The sequence below is a fragment of the Drosophila eugracilis genome, unplaced genomic scaffold (assembly GCF_018153835.1).
Source record: "Drosophila eugracilis isolate 14026-0451.02 unplaced genomic scaffold, ASM1815383v1 contig_1135, whole genome shotgun sequence".
NCBI classification, from domain to species: Eukaryota; Metazoa; Arthropoda; class Insecta; order Diptera; family Drosophilidae; genus Drosophila; species Drosophila eugracilis.
The window spans coordinates 88,845-107,489 of NW_024571914.1; the positions used below are offsets into that span (position 1 = coordinate 88,845).

Consider the following 18,645-nt stretch of genomic DNA (forward strand, 5'->3'; position numbering starts at 1 on the left):
TGTGTCTCTCTGTCGATGCTATCAGACCGCGAGAGAGACGTATGTATTTCGAATAAATAGGGGCTACCGCTAAATGCTATAGTCACTCGATCGCGTGGGCTCAGAGTTTAAACTTCAGTTTGGCCGATAAGGTAATAGTGTAGCACCATTACCAATGTGAGGTGTTGCCAGATTTTGGCAGAAATAAATCAAATAGAGAGTGGTCGCAGGTTGCCACATCGGCTGAAGACTAAAAGAGAGTGCGTGTGTAAGCGACGAGTGAGTGTGTGCGTGCAAAAGAAAGCAGCTGGTGGCAGAATCTCAAATATTGCCAGGAAAATTAATAAACAAAGCGCTCACGGGCGGAGCACAAATTGCCTGCACGCTCGTCAATTGTCGTTAACTAAGTCAACAATTGGCACCCAAAGAGGCGGCTTCTTCATCAACTGTTTGTTTTTTCACTGCGTCTTCATCGCTTTTGTTTCGACCGTCCAACGTCACAGAATTCGTAAATTGCTCCGCGAGAAAAGCTCGAGAAAATGCATTTATAAGTAGTAAATAAGTGCCTAGTGTATGATATAATAAAGGCGAGGGCTCAATTTAGTTAAACATCGGCCTTAAAACAGCTGCAAGTAAGCTAAATAATTATTAGGAAGTGGTTAACCTAAGTTATCCAATAATTTACATCTCCATCAATATTTCGTGTTTTTACTGGTGTGTGTTTGTGAGTGTTTATATGTGTTTGTAGGTGCGCACGCAGGTGTGTGCTAATAACAAAACGTGGTGCTCTCGTTGCCCCTTCCTTCATCCTTCCCCCCACACTTCACAACCGGCAAAGAGAGTTGTATAGTTCTTAACTGTAAATAACCGTAAAAAACAATTGTTTGTTGACAACGTTTGGCACATTTTAATCCCCTCCAGCAATTTGTTTTCCCGATGTTTATTTTTTTTATGGCCAAAGATTTAAAAAAAAAACCAAGTAAACATACATACATACGATTACAGTTTTAGAAAACAAACGATTTGACAATCTGTTTTGCTGATAAGTGGACTAAGTATTGCTCTTCTACATATTTTAGAATAACTGTTATCTTGCCTGAAATATTTTCGTTTTTTGTTGTCAAGTGTTTGCTTTGCTTGCTAAAAATTAAATTGTTTATGTGCGACTGACTGCGCAAAATGGTACGCAGTTTAAAATATATAATATTTTCTCGAAATTATATTTTGTCAACGCTAAAAATGGAAAAGCCGACATTTAATTTGGACATTGAATTGGAAATAGCCGCTAAAATTGGTTGTTATTATTTTGGGTTAACAATTATCAAAATTTACGATGACTGATTTGGTATTGAAATGGTTAAGGAACACGTAGCTACAAGCTGATTATACGGTTATCAGCTTGGGTTCCGTTTTGGGGGCGTGGGGGTATGGCCGTACAACTGGGTAAATAGAGCATGCTGCGACATACGTATGTACATATGCATTTGTATAATAAGTATTCCAATGAACTAGAGACACTTTCTGTAACACTTTGCCTTAAAAACGTTGCACCAATCGATTAAAGCTCCATTAATGGCGCCTTGATTTGGCCAACTCGCTTGCTGTATATACTATATACCAATATACACCCGATTAAATGCCACATATAAGTAGACATCGCCCGATGCTCTCGAGCTCTTTGTCTTTGTTGTGCTCCGTTCCGTTCGTCATCATCAATGAAGCGATGTGGAAAGCCTTATAGCAGATATATGTATATGTAGCATCCATCAGTGGGGCAGTAGCGTTTGTCAAGGTGAGCCACTTGGCGCTTTATTAAACAATATGTTTTGAAGAGATCTTGCCTGCCCAGAGGCATCCCATTAAAAATGCACTTGTAATCGCTTTTTATCAAATAAACAGAGTCCAAAAATTAATAACGATATACGCTGGGTCAATGGTCTTGAATTTCTGTTCAGTAGTCTTGTTTTTAACAAGCCATATCATACGTTCGTAAAATAAATTAGCAAATATCTGGAAATTCGCAGTGGTAAATTGCATAAAGGAATTTCAATTACTGGACCGTATGAATCATAAAGCTCGGTTTTATTTCCTCATAAACCGCTCGAATTAGTTAATGTAGTATTATAGTTGTGTTATCAGTTCCTGCCGACTTAAGCTTCTTAAACTATGTACTTGTGTTATTTATTTATTTTTTTGCCCCGCACGTTTCGGGGAAAAAACTAAAACGTGTTACTTTGGCTTAGGTCTAGATTATGATGAAATAGTCTAAATACAATATATAATATATGATTCCGATAAAGTTATATGGTGCAGAAATCTCTGGCTAATATAGCGCGAAATTCATTTGTTTGTTGTTTGCGTTATGATAATGCTAATTGAGTTGGAATCACATGCAGATGCTCAATTAAATGGAAATTGTGGGAATTATAAGCTGATGTCAGGTGAAACAATCATTGAGTAAATACAGATTAGAATAGTCGGTGACGGGCAGTGGACAGAAATAGGAGCATGTGTAAGTTCAAATTTTAATTGCACTTCGCTTTTCCAGCATGTCTTCGAATGAGGCCTACCACGAGCAGGGCGCCGGTGGAGATGGACCAGGCGAATCCACTAGTGGGTCAGCCGGAGGCAGTCAGCGGAGCAACCACTTACACCACCAGCAGATTCTTAACGAGACAACCTATCTAAAACCCGCCGCCAAACAGGCTTACTTCAGCGATGAGAAGGTCCTCATACCCGATGATGATAGCACAAATGTGAGTCTAACTATTATAATACAAACTAGACAAACTTATAAAATTATTTTATAATCTAAAGGTGGGTTTCAGCTTTCGCAAGCTGTGGGCCTTCACGGGACCCGGTTTTCTTATGTCCATTGCGTATCTGGATCCCGGTAACATCGAATCTGATATGCAGTCTGGTGCAGCGGCCAAGTACAAGATTTTGTGGGTCTTACTGTGGGCCACTGTCTTGGGATTGCTTATGCAACGCTTGGCTGCAAGGTGAGTGGGCCCCCGAGTTCTCCCAAAGAAATTGAAATCAAACTGTCTATGATCTCCGTTGCAGACTGGGTGTGGTAACCGGCCTTCATCTGGCCGAAATGTGCTACAGACAGTACAAGCGGTTTCCGCGTTGGATCCTTTGGATAATGATAGAGATAGCCATTATTGGTTCCGACATGCAGGAGGTCATAGGCACAGCCATTGCCATATACCTGCTGTCCAATAAAGTGTAAGTATATATATTGGTCATAATATTGACATCCGAGTACTCATTCGGTACTTCCCCATGATTTGTAGAGTGCCTTTGTGGGGCGGCGTGTTAATCACAATTGTCGACACGTTCACGTTCCTGTTTCTGGACAAATACGGTCTTCGCAAGCTCGAATTTTTATTCGGCACGCTCATTACCATTATGGCTCTCTCATTTGGATATGAGGTAAGTTAAAATCGGATAAAACAAAAAGTTCCCAAATTAAAGTAGCGTGTCTATTATTCAAAGTAATCTCCAAAATGTGCGAAAAGTTCCCCTAGCTTTAAAATATTTTAATGGGCAAGAGAATGAACTGTCAGACGTGAGTGCAAATATAATTTGTTTAAACAATTGTGACTTGTGAAATGAAAAATATTCATCAGAAGCGATTATACTCCTCGTGAAGGTGCTGTAAATAACAAATTTTCATTTGGTGGGCGTTTTTTCATTTGCCAAAGGAAGCCTTTAAGAAAAACAATTTATTTACTCTTAGATTTACGACAGCGGCATGTACACCGGCCATATAATAAACAATTGTACTTGAGCTGTCTGCCCCAGTAGGAGACCCAGATGATTAGATAAGCTGCATTTACACATTTCCAGGGGTTTTGGGCTTGGGGTGACTGGTACTTCATCTGTCGCTGGATAGGCACATGATGCTGCCGGAAATGACAAACAATTCCAGATGGGATATATAATAGCAGACCTTATCATTTCAATTATACAATGCAGAATTTTACAAATATCCATTGGGGGTTTTTGGAAAAATATTACAAATGTCTATATGTAGCTCTACAGGGGATTTTTTTTTAGCAAATGAGAGAAATAAGAAAATAAAAAAACTCCACAAGTGGTTTTTGTTTTGTTCGTATTATCAGTTGAAAACTAGAAATAACTGCTTAATCTAATAAACTTGTTTGTTTTTTTAGTATATTGTGTCGGCCCCCAACCAGGGAGAAGTTCTCGAGGGGATGTTTGTGCCCTGGTGCTCTAACTGCAATTCTAACGTGTTGCTGCAAGCGGTGGGCGTAGTAGGTGCTGTCATCATGCCCCACAATCTCTACCTCCATTCTGCACTGGTTAAGGTAAAATAGCGAAAATCATTTTTGTGACATTTTTATCATTAACAAAGATTCTTTTAACAGTCCCGCGATATAGATCGTCGCCAGCCAAAGAAAGTAAGCGAGGCGAATTTCTACTTTTTCATAGAGGCGTCGGTAGCTTTGTTTGTTTCCTTCATCATCAATCTGTTTGTGGTGGCTGTGTTTGCCCATGGCATGTATGGCAAGACAAACAACGACGTGGTAAGTAGAAGATCTAAGGATAATAATGAATACCAATATTAATTGTTAACTATTTGTGACTCTCTAGGTTAGTGTCTGTAAAAACAAGTCAATGTACGAGGATGCCGTCACGTCATTTACGGACAATGTAAATGGAACTGCCATCATCGATGCGGATTTGTACAAGGGCGGATTGTTTCTTGGTTGCACTTTCGGAGCTGTGGCCATGTATATTTGGGGCGTTGGTATTCTGGCGGCGGGTCAAAGCTCCACCATGACAGGAACCTATGCCGGCCAGTTCTCAATGGAAGGATTTCTTAATCTGCAGTGGCCGCGTTGGTGTCGCGTGCTGGTCACGCGTTGTATTGCCATTATTCCCACCTTCTGCCTGGCAATGTTTAGCAAGATGGAAGATCTGACCAGCATGAATGACATCCTGAATGCTGTGATGTCGCTCCAGTTGCCATTCGCTGCCATACCCACCATCGCATTCACCTCATGTGCCGCCATTATGGGCGAGTTTGTCAATGGACTGTGAGTGCTATAATAGCTTTTGATATTTTAGCAGTTTTTAAATTTTTTTGGTATTCACAGAGGCAACAAAATTGTTTCCATACTGCTTACCATAGTTGTGATTGGTGTTAATTTGTACTTTGTGGTGGTGCAAGTGGAAAACATGGAAATTAAAGGAGGTCTTTTGGCCCTAGTCTGTGAGTAGTAAATAGTTGTTATTTTCAAGGACTGATCTTAATAGTTTTCCTTCTTCCTTGCTAATTGCAGGTATATTTGCCATTCTGTATATACTGTTTAATCTATACCTTGTGATACACATGGCTGCCTGCATGGGCAATCAGCGTCTAATGAACAGTCGGGTGAGTATGTGGGCCACACTAGTTTGGCCACTTATCAAGAGGGCTTAGCAAATCACAAATTAGGCGAACGTTTTGACACATTTTAAAGCATCACAGATATCGCCATTAATTGGGCTGACTTTATCAAATTACGTGACTGACCACATATGGTTCTTGGGGGCTTTGGGAGACTTATGTCTACTTCATCTACTGGTACTCAAGGTATTCTCTGTTTACAGTGGGTGCAGCGCTTCGTGTTGCCAAGCCAGAACAGCTTTTCGATAAAGAACGCAAACTCGACGTATGCCAGGTATGTACAAGTTTTTATTCACCCAACTATATCATCATCTTTCACAACACACTCAATTGCACAAACTCTCTCGATCTGCAAATCCCTCTTTAGTAGCTTCTTCCATACTAACCTCTAGCTTGTGATTAAGTTTCTACCTGCACTGTTCTTCAACCAAATTGGACTTTCTACTTTTAATTTGTTCTTAACCTTTATCCATTTGTATACTCTTATCTGTATCTATAGTAATCTACATTTGGTTACTATCTCTGAACCGAAACTAAACACCCAAATCGTATCTGCTATGCTCTCTTCTCTCAATATTTCACAGTGATGTAACCTTAGTTGTAGGCGAATCAGCTACTAACACGGTGAAAGGTCTCAATACCGTCTCGGAGAAAGTGCCTAATTGAATCATCCCAGTGACTCATTCAGGCCAGACTCCCCCACACACACCCTTGTGATATTAACACTAAATCACACGCTTAACACTACTAACAAGTACCTATTAGGGCTCTACGCAACCCTTAGAATTTGTAAGGCATGTCTTTAGGGGAACTACGTTTGTATATAAAAAGCATTTACCCATCAACGATGGGATCCTATAGATAGTAAGCGTGACTTTGGTAAGTCTACACTGATTGCTATATCGAGCAATGGGTATTATGTACTCATAAGGCTTTGACGCTTAGCATGTTAAATAAAGTTGCATTTATCACTAAGTATTCCTAGAAAGTTTTTCAATTTACTGGTAATTGGTATTTGGCCATAAGTGCCAAGCAAATGGAAGATAATCGGAATAAACAGGACTTACTACGAAATAAAAAACGAAATAAATCAATTATAAATCAATTAAAATATTGCTTTATTTTTTATTTTTTAGCATTTAAGTCTTTTTTGAGTTAGTTACAAGACATTTAAGTTTATTTTAAGTGTGTTTTTTTTTATGGCAATGGACTAAAAGCACTTTGGGCGTGGTTCATCTATCATCTGAAACCCACTAAATTATTTCAAAAGTAATACAAAAAGTGTAACTAATTATCAAATAATTCTGTATCATGTCATTTTTCTTTTATTATATGTACTTGGAAAACCTGTACTCTCTGTATGTGTCTGTGTGTTTCACTACTATCCCTCTATATACGTACTATCCAATACACCATACAAAACTACTCTTATACTCGGTGTCTACTACACCACTGGATTGATTGATGTTTCCCGTTTCCCATTCATTTGTGGCTAATTGAAACGTACGAAACAAATACACAAATCGACAAAAACAAATCTAAAACCAAAACCAACCAACTAAATTGACAAACGCAAAAACAAATTTAAACACGAACCCAACTAAACGCACACACACACAACGATCACAATATTGAACTTTATTTTTATGTGGAAATGGATTTTTTGGCATCGATACAAACAAATTGAAATGTCTTTTTGAAACGAATCTATTCAAAATTGATTTCTTAAGAATTGCGCATAATATGCAAAATTTCAATGCAACATAAGGCAAGGCAAAACGAAATCGAAGCTAATTGAATTGGCCAAATTTCGATCGATTATAGAACGCGTGCCATGACCATTGAAATATTTATGAGGCTACCAAAATAAAAATCCATTTTTGTTCACTTGACTTTTAATATGGCCAAAATGGGCCGCGCCCTAAAATGTGCTGGTCAAAACTGATTTTTTCTCTTTGCTTGGGGCCCCGAACAACGTGAACTACTACTACCACATCAACTCTGGATTGGATCCTGCTTATAATGTATATATAGTGAGCTGACTCTTAACGATAATGGAATCGCAAGAAACTCCATTCAGAATCCAAATCAGAATCTCACCCAACGAAGCCAATTAAGATAGTTTTACTTCAAATTTTAACTCAGCTTTTAACTCGATTGTAAAATTTGAAATTCACTTCTATTTTATGCAAATTTTGTAAAGAATTTATGGTCCTTAGATCGTGCACTCTAAGTATTTTCCCTTTAGATGATTTATCTTAGTTTATTTATTAGACGAATTGTACGTACCACTCTTTTGAAAACATTTTGTTGATATTAGAAGCTTTGTATAAATCATTATGTACTTTTTAGATTTTTTATGTATATTAGTAGACTTATTTATTAACTCTAGAAATAAACGAATTTCACAAAAGTTTCCACTCTCTTTTTCAGACAATAATAAATATACAAATTTCGTTTTCGTGTTTGCTGGTGTTTTTTTTTACTTTTTCTTTGTTTGCTTTCAAAAATGTTTGTTTACGTGTGAATTTAAGTGTGTTTTGGAATTTCACGATGCGTTTGTATGTTTTTGGCTAACATTATATGTTTTGTTGATTAACGTTTGTTAAGGGGTAATGTGGGAGAATATTTCTAGAATAAAAATATTATTATTACTCTTAAACTATTCAAAATTAAAATGTATGTATTTTTCTCTGAAATTGAAATAATTATTTTTATTGTTAATTTTTGTTTAGAATGAAGAAAATAGTATAAATCAATCATAAAGCTTTTAAGGTTTTTATATTTTTTAGTTTTATAAATAATATCTACGATTTAATTAAAGTAGTTTCAGTTCCTTTATCTAACTAAAACATTTAATCATTACAAATTATAAATTTATTATTTATATGGTAATATTGGACCATATGGTGATATGGTTATGTTTAGTTACAGCTTACTTAAAGCTTTTTGTTATCATACATATTATCAAATCGCATTAGAAAATGTAGCCATTTGAACGTTTTAAGGCTTTCGATAGTTAGTAATCTAGCAGACAACTATTTATATTATATACGTAAGTATTTATATTTATCAAAAAAGTCACAGTTGTGTTAGTTTTTCCTTTTATTTAAATATTGTAACTTTGTATAAAAGTTTGTATAAGTCTGTTATAACTAATAATGGATTGTATATAATTACCATTTGAAATTTAATTAAATAACTATTTATTAATCGCATATGAATAAAACTATTTAAACGTATTTCTTTATATATTCTTCATTTAGAATCAATACCAATTCTTGCATAATAATTTCTGTAATTTTGATTTTTGATTTAATCGTGCATTTACGAGAGACTCTCACTCAAACCAGCCTCATATACACATACTCGGCATCAACCATCAATCATTTATAACCTTTTCCCAATCATTTTACTTCCAGGATTGCCACGAGCTCCGAACAGGAGACGGAGGGCTTGGAAGGTGAGGATGCGTAGCCATTACTGTGCTGCACTGATTCCGATGGCAGTGAGGAGGTTTGTTTCACCAACAGCAATAATAACGAACTTGGCTGCCCCAGCAGCAATCTGAACGGAACTGGGGGTCAACATGTCGTCCTCAGCTAGCGGTGGCGTTCTTATTGGCTCCGTGAATGCCGCCGCCGTAACAAATCACTCAACAGCGGACCCAATGTGGCAAACTCATCCAGTGCTAGGTCAAAAGTCCGGCTTGTCCCGGCTTGCGGGGATGGAATTGGCGACCGTTGTTGCTTCGGGTATTCTTTCTTAAGAGGTCCTCCGAGAGGGCTTGGGATCAGTGTAACACAATAACTAAATTCTAATTTGAATGCATACCAAAAATGGTTAATGAACACTACTTACTAAAAAGCGCAGAGAGACAAAAAACAAAAATCCAAGACATTGTCGAAATTATCTAATCAAATCGAAAGCACTTTTAGTTAAAGCAAATAGTTATAAAGTCTATTAATAATAGGGCTGTGAAATTAACTGAGCGTAAATCGATCCACATCAATTGTCTAATCGTGTGTAAAGTTGCCTGTAAAATAATATCATTTTGTGTCTCTATATATTGAATCGTGTGAAAGTAATTATTTATCAAATGTTTTTAAAAATTTAACTTTGTACTTTGTATTTATTTTGTACTGTTTAACCTAAGAACTCCTTTTTTAAAGCTGCACTTTTTAATGGAAACTAAAGGTCCACTGGAGTCCATCATCTCCTAGCTAGCTGCATAAAAATATTTTAAAAATTGTTGTGTACAAAATTGCTATGAATAAAGATTTGTATTATATTAAGGAAAATATTTCATGGTTGTCTTTATTTAGTATTAAATTAATTTCACGGTTTTACGTCAATAGGTACAATGTATGTATATCTAACACGTAATGTTACCTACAACCGCTAGTTTAATGACCGACTAGGTGACTGAAAGTGAAAATTATAGCCCCAAACGGTTAATGAGGTAATCACTAATTCGTTCAATACACAAAGTGTTAGGTGTGAGGTGTGGGCGTGGGCACCGACATCTATTGAGGTATTCATTCACCTGTCTATTATCCGATTTGCATATGCATGTAACAGGGCATTAGCTGCTGCTTAATGGACTATAAAAGCGAATAGTTAGTCCCAAGCTCATCCATTAATTAGCAGCCACTAAACCGAAATGAGGTTAACATTATTTTTTTGCTATCTGTGGGTGGCGCTCGTTACGGGTCAGCTGCGTAAGTGAAAGGATATTCCTAGGATCCTAATTCACTTAGTCAACCTGTAGCTCCTGATATTGAGAAATGTGAGGCTGGCGATTCCACATGCATAGCGGAAACCGTCACCCGTATTCTACGATTGCATCCCAAGGGTCTGGCCTCCATTGGATTGGATGCACTCGATTCTATTGGTTTCGAGAATGTAATCGTTAGCCGGATAGAACCGGATGGCTCAGCAACATTAGATCTGAGATTCCATAACTTGACTGTTAGGGGATTTGCGGACTCTACAGTGGCGGAGGCAAAAGGATTCGAAGCAGAGCTGCCGCGAGTTCTGGAGATTGGTGGCTGGATTCCATTGCTGAAATTAGAAGGCTTTTACGAGATGCATGGTAGTCTGCTTTCGATGCCTATTCAAGGAAAAGGTCAGGCCCAAGTGGAGATCAAGGAATGTCGATTTCGCTGCAAAGTGAGAGCTATGGAGCAATTTCGCGAGGACGGCAAACGATATGTTGAGATCGCCAAGGTCAAGTGCTTACTGGATGTGCAGGGGTAATTTCTTGGTTACTTAACTTTTACTTTATTTCTAAGACTCTTTTTCATCAGCATGCATCTGAATTTTAAAAATCTATTCAATAACCCTGAGTTAAGCGATGCCATGAACGATGTTGCCAATGCCAAGTGGCTGGATATTTGGCATACTCTTCGCAAGGGTATCACCTCAGCTGTGGATCAACTGGTTGAGTCGATCCTTAAGCGAGTGGCTGACAAGTTGTCCTATGATGATTTCTATAGGAACTAGATGACTAATTTTTATAGGTTACATTTTAATTTATGTTTTGTTCAAGTTAAATCTGTGCACTGTTAGTTTCCCTCAATTCATTTGAATTAAAGCGAAGTTCTCAAGCTATGGCAAAGGATTCTGATTTAGAAGCTAGAAAGCGCTTTATTAACCGGTTAAAGCTCCCCAACTATAAAAATAATCGTTTGACTTCAAGCGTGTGGCAGTAGGAACAATGCAATTGACACTAGCATGTCTCGTTCTATTCGCTCACCTGGTAGCAGCCAATCAATTACGTAATATTTTCAGATACTAAAATTTAAGCGAAAACCACTAACTTGACCTTTTATTCAGCTCCTGAAATAGAGAAGTGCCATTACAAAGACAATAAATGTCTAGTGCGCAGCAGCAACGCGGTGTTGCGGCGTTATGGGAAAACAGGACTCCCGGCTATGAATTTGGATCCACAGGATGTTTTTACAGTTTCCCCCTATAAGCTTGTGCGGGGGAATCGGAAGCTACCCTTCTGGCATGACTGGGGAATTTGTGATCAATGGCTGTATGGTTACGAAAACACCTACATTACCAGGATTCAGGGTGTCGACCCAGATCCTAGGCGGTCGCAGGTGGAGATACATGGTGGAGTACCGAGCGTTAGGTCTACGCTTCGTTTTAATTTCATTTCGAAATTTCTCACCTTAAAAATCAATGCAACTGGTCGAGCTAATTCAGATTTTCAGAATCTTCGGTTTATCACTAAATTCTCTTTAACAGCTGACGATAAGGGATATGTCCAAATCTACAAACTAAGTCTAAACATAGAAATGGATCGGTAAATGTGCAATTTATTTCTTAAAAGTTTATGTTAATTAATGCATATTTAATTTTACAGCTGGATTCAAGAGCTGGAAGATCTTTTTATAAGCAATACAGATCTTACCATTATCGCTAACGAATGGCTGAACAAGCACTGGCAGGAGTATTGGGTGGATATCGAACCGGAAGTAACGGAATTCATGCGTCTAATCTTAATTGATAAATTTAACAAAATTTTTAGCGCTCTTCCATATAAAGAGTGGTTTCTTCCTTAGTTTGACATAGCGTATTATTTGGCTTATTAGATGAAATATAAAAAAGAAATTCTTGTGTGTTGAAAGCTTAAAAACTAGAAGCTTTTCAGCTTAGCATTTTGAAACGGGTAGGTCGATTTAGCAGTGCTAATATAAAGCAGTAAATTATTTTGTCAAAGCACTGAGAAAAATCAACAATTTATAGTTTATCGAAGTACTCTTAAGCGTAATAAATATATTTCAGTATTTTACTCCTACTTTATTATGTATATACTCAGTTAATAAATATCTTGTCTTGCTTTTTTAAGATAACTATAAAATTTTTCCAGTGACTATATAGTATGTATGTATGCTCTTAGACAACTTGTTATGATAATCGGTGCTGTTTAGATTTCCTTATAAATGTTCCGCCATAACAACAAATTGGTTTTGATCACGGAGTAGTTGCCATCGGCTATGCAAGTGCATCGGTCAACTGAGAGCTTTAGCGTGATCTGTAGAGGATTAGCATTTATTCCGCTGTGAAATGCGTTTCCTGGCCTACGTGTTAATCAGCACTCAGCTATTCGTTGGACTTCAGTGTCAGAAATTGCGTAGGTGTCCTTTTGACATCCTCGTAACATTCGGTTAGCTAATATGTATTTCCCTCCATAGCTGCCAAGGTGAAGAAATGCCATTATGGTGACGGAAAGTGCTTGGTGGAGTCGGCAAATGCCGTGCTGAGGAACTACCCAAAGGGCATACCCGAGGTCAATCTAAAACCATTCAATGTGCTGCCTGTAAGGGACTGGCTGTTGGTCAACGATTCCCAGGTTGGAGGTGCCTGGTATTTTTTAACCTAATTAACCAGATTAATTATGGCTTCGAGAACACCACCATCACGGAGATCCTTGGATTCGACAAAGATCCCACTTCCACCAAGATTGAAATTCACGGCAAGATTCCGCGTTTGGTCTATAAGGGTGACTATTTGGCAAAAGGTCGGATGTTGTGGTTCGTGGACATAAACTCCCAAGGAACCTCCGAGTCGGATTTTCTCAATTTCCGTTTCGATCTTTCGTTAAAAGTGCGCATCGAGTACAGGAACAACAAGCGATATCTAAAGATCTATGAGCTGGTCCCGAATATAAGGCTAGATCGGTGAGTATAAATATATTTTTTTTATAAGCCAACTTTCTTATATTTCAATCAATAATATTGGTTTGTTGGGAATGTAATGATTTGATAACCGGATATCATCGTTATTAAGAGCTTTACGGCCTTATGACTAATTCCTATGATATATTTTCTGTGTTCTTTCAAAAGGTGGATAATGTGGCTGGACAACTTCTTTCCTGACAATGAAGATCTGACTATAGCAATTAACAATTTGTTTAATCGAAATTGGGTGGAGTTTTGGAACGAACTTGAGCCGGGTATTCTGAAGCTGTTCGAAACTGTCTTCCTAAGTCTTTTCGAGGATCTTTTCGAAACTATACCTTACGATGATCTGTTCCTAGCCGACGAAGACTCAACACATAATTAAGCCCAGTAGAGTTTACATACTTATTAGTAAAAATAAAGTAGGATATTAAATTTTTCCCTGGAACTAATGCTAAGCTCATCTAATTTGTAGTGATCGTATATACACCACAGGTAATCAGTAAAACAGTAAGGGGGAAAATGTATATGCTATGAAAGCTAAACTGGTTCTCGATTTATGCGCATTCCTGCGAGGTTTGTTGGCCTTATAAAACTGCAAGTGAATTATGAAAGTCATTATTTTTCTAAATTGTAAGTTTATTTAAGAAGCCTAATCTAAAATAAATCTATATAAGAAAATTTTCTTTAAAACATTTTCATTATTATATTTGTCGAATCCGATATTCCTTAGATGTGGCCCATTTTTAAAGGGTGCCACTAATGTAATTGAATTATTAACTAAGAAATAAAGAGTGCTTACCCCCATTCCTTTGAAACTCATCGATGTGGTTTATAATAAGAGCTTCGTTGGCTGTGCGATAAATTTAACTATCGACCTTTAACAACTTTTAAAAAAATAAAAGTGTTAATTATTATTACATAATCATGAAATATTACACTGTATAAAATTAGGTTTTCATTGACGATTTTCAATTATTTCCAGTTAAAAATGCTAATAAAACAAGTAGAGCTTTCAACCGGTTTTAGATGCAGCAATGCTCCTAACTAAGTTAGTTGATGTCAAAGCGAAATCGACTGCTGAAGGCACTAGAAGTGCACTTAGAGTGCTGGCAGCACAAACAATATTAAAATGCGTGATGTAATAACCGTTCTGCTGTTCCTGCAGATCATAGGATCGATGCAGGGCCAGATGCTACGTAGGTAACAAAGTTCAGGCTTCGGAGTCCGAAGCTCAGCAAATAACTAACTTTTCCATCCGTTTTCAAACCGCAGCGAAGGAAATTAAAAAGTGCCACTTTGGAGAATCTCAGTGCATTGTAGATTCGATGAATGCCGTGATTAAGAAGTTTCCAAGGGGCATTCCAGCGTTGGGCCTGAAACCCATCGACGTGGTCGACATCAGAAACTCCAAGTTCTGGAACGACGAAAAGGTAGGCGCTTTCTGGCTGCAATTTGATCTGTTCAATCAGGTGAACTATGGCTTTGAGAACACGACGATTACAAAGGTGAATGGGTTCGATGAGAATCCCACCTCCAGCCTGATAGAAATACACGGCCGGATACCCAGTCTGATTCACAAGGGTAGTTATTTCTCTGAAGGAAGAGTGTGGATTGTGCAGCTGAATTCTACAGGGGAGTCCTTTTCAGACTTCCAAAACTTTCGCTTCGTCCTTAAACTAAAAGTTATCATGGAGTATCGGAATAATAAGCGTTATTTGAAGATCTACGAACTAAGTCCTTTTGTGAATATGGATCGGTGAGTTGTGATTGACTATAACATGGTTTAGTTTAACTAAATATTGTCTTACAGTTGGGTATTCTGGCTGGACAACTTTTTCGAATCCAATACGGATTTAACGATAGCCATAAACCAAGTGTTCAATCTGCACTGGGTAGAGTTTTGGAACGAGCTAGAGCCCACAAATCTGAAAATATTCGCTAGTGTTTTTCGCGACATTTTCGAGGACATCTTTCAGAAGGTCTCCTACGATGATATGTTCTTACCGGTTCCCAAAGAGTCTGAAGTAAATGATTAAAGGTGGTTTAAGTTATTGCATTCCAGTTTTATTGGAGACATCGAAGGACAAAGATGAATAATGCTCGCAAACCGGTTGCATTGATTTGCATTATATGTGTTATTGTTGATAGTTGAAAAGCTTCGATTGGAGCAGGTTCTAACTGTTTGAGTTGGATTAATTGTTTCGTGACCGAAGCGTTTATTGTTTTATAGTCAGTTGAATTACGCCAACGTAATGAGCAAGCTGTATACGGTGATTTGGTTGTGTTGCTGTATCCCAGCTATAACCTCGGGAGCAGGCTTACGTGCGTAGGCTTTCAGGTCAAAGTAGATCTCGTTCTTACTGAGCCCAACATTTCCAGCTGAAGACGTTGAAAAATGCAATTTCGGAGACTCCACGTGTCTGGTTAGAAGTATCAATGCGCTAATCAAGCTATATCCAAAAGGAATTCCGGAGATTGGACTTCCTCCGCTGGATGCCTACAATTTTTCGGAGTCCATCATTCTGGAATCACCACATCGCGGGCCCATCTGGATCAACTTTCGCACACTGGACAATGTAAATAAGGGCTTTAATAACGCCACAGTTACTCACGTGGAAGGATTTCTGTATGAGCCCAACCAGAAGCAAATTGTGCTTAAGGCCCGTTTACCAAGACTCCTGCACGAAGCTTCCTACCATATGGAGGGCAGGGTTATGCTCTTCGCCTTCAACACCACCGGTCGGTTGACTTCCGACTTTCAGAACTTCCGCATCACCCTGACTATCAAGGCTTTAGTGGAGTACAGGAATGGCAAGCGCTATTTAAAGATTTACAATCTGGTACCTAGCGTGGCCTTGGATCGGTAAGTAACAGGTGACCAGGCAGAACTTCTTAAGTAACCCATCCAACTTTTAGCTGGATTGTTAGGTTGGATGACCTGTACAAGGAAAACTCGGATGTGGCTATTTTAATGAATCAGGTGTTAAACGACAAGTGGGTGGAGGTCTGGAATGAGTTGCAGCCTGGGATGATCAAATCCTTTCACCACTGGTTTCACTGTCCTGCTCAACAAGGTCTTTGAGAATGTTGCCTACGATGATATGTTTCTACCTCATTTTGACGTTCGTTCGAGGTCTTAGCAAAGCTTATCTTTAAGATAGTACGAGGGGTGGAAATCGGGTATAAAGACAGGAAAAATTTGGACTTATGGTATAAAAGCTTTTCAAAATATTTCGTTACACAGAAGTGGAAGGTTAATTGATTATTATAAATTATTATTTGTTTATTTGATTTTCAGTAGAAAGCGTTTTTCAGGAAAATTGTTGTTCAAAATAACATTATTATTCCCAGTATTCTTACAGGAAGTACATCGTCTGCCTCCCTCATAAAAGGGGTTTCAATAATACTTTAACCCATTTAAAACTTAATTCCGTTCACTGAGAAGCTCTCCCTAATTAAACACAATAAATTTACATTTAATTAGATTTTTCTTTGCCCGACTTGTGGATCTCTCCGTCGTCCTGCAGCTCGTCGTAGAAGATATGATCATTGTAAGATTCATCGCGATGGTACATATGCTGGTGACCCTTGGAGCTACTGCCTCTTTTGAACTTGCGATGATCCGCAGAAAGTTTGAGAAGTTTCTGATGTTTGTGTGGACGTCCCAGGAACTGAAGCGGGCTAGACACCTTCTGTTCGTTCAATAGTGATGCAGCCTGATCCTCTGAAAACTTAGTATCTGGATGTTTGTGACTCTTGTGCTGGCGCTTGCGCCGATTGAGACTGCGTCTCTTGGCTGGGGGTCCTAGTGGTGTTAATACTATCCGGAATGGAACCATGTGATATAGCTTCTTGGGCTTCGTTTTCTTCTTCTTCCACATGCCCCTGTACTGGTCCACCACACTGCAGGTTTGCATGTCACGCGGCTTGGGAATGCCGTCGTCCAGCTTTGGTGGACACTGCAGCACATAATAGAGATTGCTGATTTGTCCTCCGGCCAGATTATTGATTTCCTGGGATGTAGTGTCGGAATCCTGATCCAAGTCTTGGGAATAGATTAACTGGGATGCCGGAACCTTGTAGTAGGCAAACATGTTGCGCTCCACCACGATGGCAAAGCTCAGCTGCTGGATTAGGCCCAACCCCACTACCAACTGCCACATGGTTGTCACTCAACTGGTTGCATGCACCAGCTTTGGACTTAGTTTATAAGCTTATTGATTTTCAGGGTTGGCTGGCTGCTTGCATAAATGTGGTGCGGTTTTTGGTTTCGGGCCTGGAGTTCAGCGAACCATCACCCAAAGCACGAGACACATTCCGCGACCTAGGCCTTGTACAATCTTTGCTGCAAATAGAAAAACTTTTACAACCGGAAGTCATGCAATTATCTGTTGCTTTTTAGCCTTGGTTATGCACCTTGTTGCTAGCTTGGCAACAAGTGGCCTGTTGTTGTTTACAACCACGTGTTGATTGCGCCTGCGCATAGAGTTTCCATAAACAGGGGTGATAATTTATGGTAACTATGAATGATTAACTATGATTGGGTTACCTGAGGAATTTCCCCAGACCAACTGTTGCGATGTTAATGCAACAGTTCTTGGCGTGCTTGGTAATCATTTACATTTGCCAAACCAAACAATTTGCGGACAGGTATTCGACAGACTTTTTAGGCCTTTTCGCGTGTTTGGTGTCTTGCATGTTGAACTTTCAAACTGTTTGCCTTCCGATTTTGGTATCTAATTTGGCAATAATGGTCCTACAATTATTATATTGGTTACTCTTACTACTTAAATTTCCCTTTTTTTTTATGTTTAAATGTGGTAGTGCAATAGAGTAAGTAATTAATGTTTTAGTACTACCTTAACTTATAGACATATTATATGAAAAATGTCACATTTGCATGTAATAGCGGAATAAATAATGTTTATAAAAAAATATAAATATATAAATATAATTAGCTAAAACTCGTTTAAACATAAAAAGACAATTAAGTAATACATTTAAACGCAAAAGAAAAAAATCTGTTAGTAAGTAATTAACATAAACCCTTTAAGTATTAGCAATCCATAATGAATCATCAGTTCTAATCTTAATTGATTAATATTTCACCTCCACTTGCCAATCAATTAGCACATAATCAATCTAAGGAAAGTGTGCAAATCGAAGGAACTTAATTTGCAAGTTGCGTGCATTTCGCCATTAGAACGGAAATTAAGCGCAACAAATGGCCACCAGCTTGGCAACCAACATGGCAACGGCCATTATGGCGGAGGGGAAATAACAAACAGTAGACACTGGTCATGCGACGATTTGGTGGGGAAAATCAACAACTCCTTAGCAACGAGTCCTGTCACGATCACTTTCGCACCTTAATGTGCGTGACATGTCGTCAGCGGAAATAACAACCCATTCAGTCGCTTACCAGCAGCCGAGGTAAGCAGTCGCAATTGGAAAAGGGGAAAACCAGTGGAAAACTTTAAATGGGAATTTAATTAATACACATATTATATAAATAAATTAGAAATTCATTAAAATTTAATCAAATTA

The 18,645-nt window shown here is 38.3% G+C and overlaps 6 protein-coding genes across 10 annotated transcripts; 5 read left to right on the forward strand and 1 right to left on the reverse strand.

Annotated features, from left to right (window-relative positions):
* Positions 1 to 242: 242 nt before the first annotated feature.
* On the forward strand, positions 243 to 9,702 carry LOC108110215 (protein Malvolio). 4 transcript variants are annotated; one of them, XM_017219195.2, is made up of 12 exons: positions 243 to 611; positions 2,528 to 2,735; positions 2,797 to 2,981; positions 3,046 to 3,210; positions 3,279 to 3,417; positions 4,161 to 4,316; positions 4,377 to 4,535; positions 4,603 to 5,048; positions 5,109 to 5,224; positions 5,295 to 5,386; positions 5,605 to 5,675; positions 5,986 to 6,379. In XM_017219195.2, exons 2-12 carry the CDS (start codon positions 2,529 to 2,531, stop codon positions 6,065 to 6,067), a joined length of 1,818 nt encoding a protein of 605 aa, XP_017074684.1. In that variant the 5' UTR covers positions 243 to 611; position 2,528; the 3' UTR covers positions 6,068 to 6,379. The 4 variants fall into 4 exon arrangements, with proteins under 4 accessions (XP_017074684.1, XP_017074685.1, XP_017074686.1 ...); XM_017219196.2 differs by lacking the exon at positions 5,986 to 6,379 and adding an exon at positions 8,824 to 9,702 and having other exon boundaries at positions 244 to 611; XM_017219197.2 differs by lacking the exon at positions 5,986 to 6,379 and adding an exon at positions 7,132 to 7,814 and having other exon boundaries at positions 244 to 611.
* Positions 9,703 to 10,059: 357 nt separating this feature from the next.
* LOC108110165 lies at positions 10,060 to 12,262 on the forward strand. The gene is made up of 5 exons (XM_017219088.2): positions 10,060 to 10,122; positions 10,173 to 10,656; positions 10,711 to 11,181; positions 11,240 to 11,717; positions 11,778 to 12,262. Exons 1-3 carry the CDS (start codon positions 10,065 to 10,067, stop codon positions 10,904 to 10,906), a joined length of 738 nt encoding a protein of 245 aa, XP_017074577.2. The 5' UTR covers positions 10,060 to 10,064; the 3' UTR covers positions 10,907 to 11,181; positions 11,240 to 11,717; positions 11,778 to 12,262.
* A 137-nt stretch (positions 12,263 to 12,399) lies between these two features.
* Positions 12,400 to 13,902, forward strand: LOC108110170 (protein takeout). Its single transcript, XM_017219094.2, is given in 4 exon segments — positions 12,400 to 12,548; positions 12,610 to 12,783; positions 12,786 to 13,095; positions 13,261 to 13,902. Coding segments are annotated over 4 exon segments (771 nt in total). The 5' UTR covers positions 12,400 to 12,481; the 3' UTR covers positions 13,481 to 13,902.
* A 278-nt stretch (positions 13,903 to 14,180) lies between these two features.
* On the forward strand, positions 14,181 to 15,149 carry LOC108110259. 2 transcript variants are annotated; one of them, XM_017219247.2, is made up of 3 exons: positions 14,181 to 14,294; positions 14,371 to 14,854; positions 14,909 to 15,149. In XM_017219247.2, exons 1-3 carry the CDS (start codon positions 14,228 to 14,230, stop codon positions 15,132 to 15,134), a joined length of 777 nt encoding a protein of 258 aa, XP_017074736.1. In that variant the 5' UTR covers positions 14,181 to 14,227; the 3' UTR covers positions 15,135 to 15,149. The 2 variants fall into 2 exon arrangements, with proteins under 2 accessions (XP_017074736.1, XP_041673828.1); XM_041817894.1 differs by having other exon boundaries at positions 14,185 to 14,298.
* Positions 15,150 to 15,167: 18 nt separating this feature from the next.
* LOC108110260 (protein takeout) lies at positions 15,168 to 16,244 on the forward strand. Its single transcript, XM_017219248.2, has 3 exons — positions 15,168 to 15,420; positions 15,478 to 15,961; positions 16,015 to 16,244. Exons 1-3 carry the CDS (start codon positions 15,351 to 15,353, stop codon positions 16,178 to 16,180), a joined length of 720 nt encoding a protein of 239 aa, XP_017074737.2. The 5' UTR covers positions 15,168 to 15,350; the 3' UTR covers positions 16,181 to 16,244.
* A 330-nt stretch (positions 16,245 to 16,574) lies between these two features.
* LOC108110261 lies at positions 16,575 to 17,433 on the reverse strand. Its single transcript, XM_017219249.2, has one exon. It carries the CDS (start codon positions 17,259 to 17,261, stop codon positions 16,575 to 16,577), a length of 687 nt encoding a protein of 228 aa, XP_017074738.2. The 5' UTR covers positions 17,262 to 17,433.
* Positions 17,434 to 18,645: the final 1,212 nt, after the last annotated feature.

Excerpts from the sequence above, each read along its gene's own strand:
- LOC108110215 (XM_017219194.2), top strand. The coding sequence starts at position 2,529 with ATGTCTTCGAATGAGGCCTACCACGAGCAGGGCGCCGGTGGAGATGGA. Across the intron at positions 2,982-3,045 it reads ATGCAACGCTTGGCTGCAAG|ACTGGGTGTGGTAACCGGCC; the intron begins GTGAGTGGGCCC and ends TCTCCGTTGCAG. Across the intron at positions 5,387-5,604 it reads AGCGTCTAATGAACAGTCGG|TGGGTGCAGCGCTTCGTGTT; the intron begins GTGAGTATGTGG and ends CTCTGTTTACAG.
- LOC108110259 (XM_017219247.2), top strand. The coding sequence starts at position 14,228 with ATGCGTGATGTAATAACCGTTCTGCTGTTCCTGCAGATCATAGGATCG. Across the intron at positions 14,295-14,370 it reads GATGCAGGGCCAGATGCTAC|CGAAGGAAATTAAAAAGTGC; the intron begins GTAGGTAACAAA and ends TTCAAACCGCAG. Across the intron at positions 14,855-14,908 it reads CCTTTTGTGAATATGGATCG|TTGGGTATTCTGGCTGGACA; the intron begins GTGAGTTGTGAT and ends ATTGTCTTACAG.
- LOC108110165 (XM_017219088.2), top strand. The coding sequence starts at position 10,065 with ATGAGGTTAACATTATTTTTTTGCTATCTGTGGGTGGCGCTCGTTACG. Across the intron at positions 10,123-10,172 it reads GCTCGTTACGGGTCAGCTGC|CTCCTGATATTGAGAAATGT; the intron begins GTAAGTGAAAGG and ends GTCAACCTGTAG. Across the intron at positions 10,657-10,710 it reads TGCTTACTGGATGTGCAGGG|CATGCATCTGAATTTTAAAA; the intron begins GTAATTTCTTGG and ends CTTTTTCATCAG.
- LOC108110261 (XM_017219249.2), bottom strand. The coding sequence starts at position 17,261 with ATGTGGCAGTTGGTAGTGGGGTTGGGCCTAATCCAGCAGCTGAGCTTT.
- LOC108110260 (XM_017219248.2), top strand. The coding sequence starts at position 15,351 with ATGAGCAAGCTGTATACGGTGATTTGGTTGTGTTGCTGTATCCCAGCT. Across the intron at positions 15,421-15,477 it reads AACCTCGGGAGCAGGCTTAC|CTGAAGACGTTGAAAAATGC; the intron begins GTGCGTAGGCTT and ends CAACATTTCCAG. Across the intron at positions 15,962-16,014 it reads CCTAGCGTGGCCTTGGATCG|CTGGATTGTTAGGTTGGATG; the intron begins GTAAGTAACAGG and ends TCCAACTTTTAG.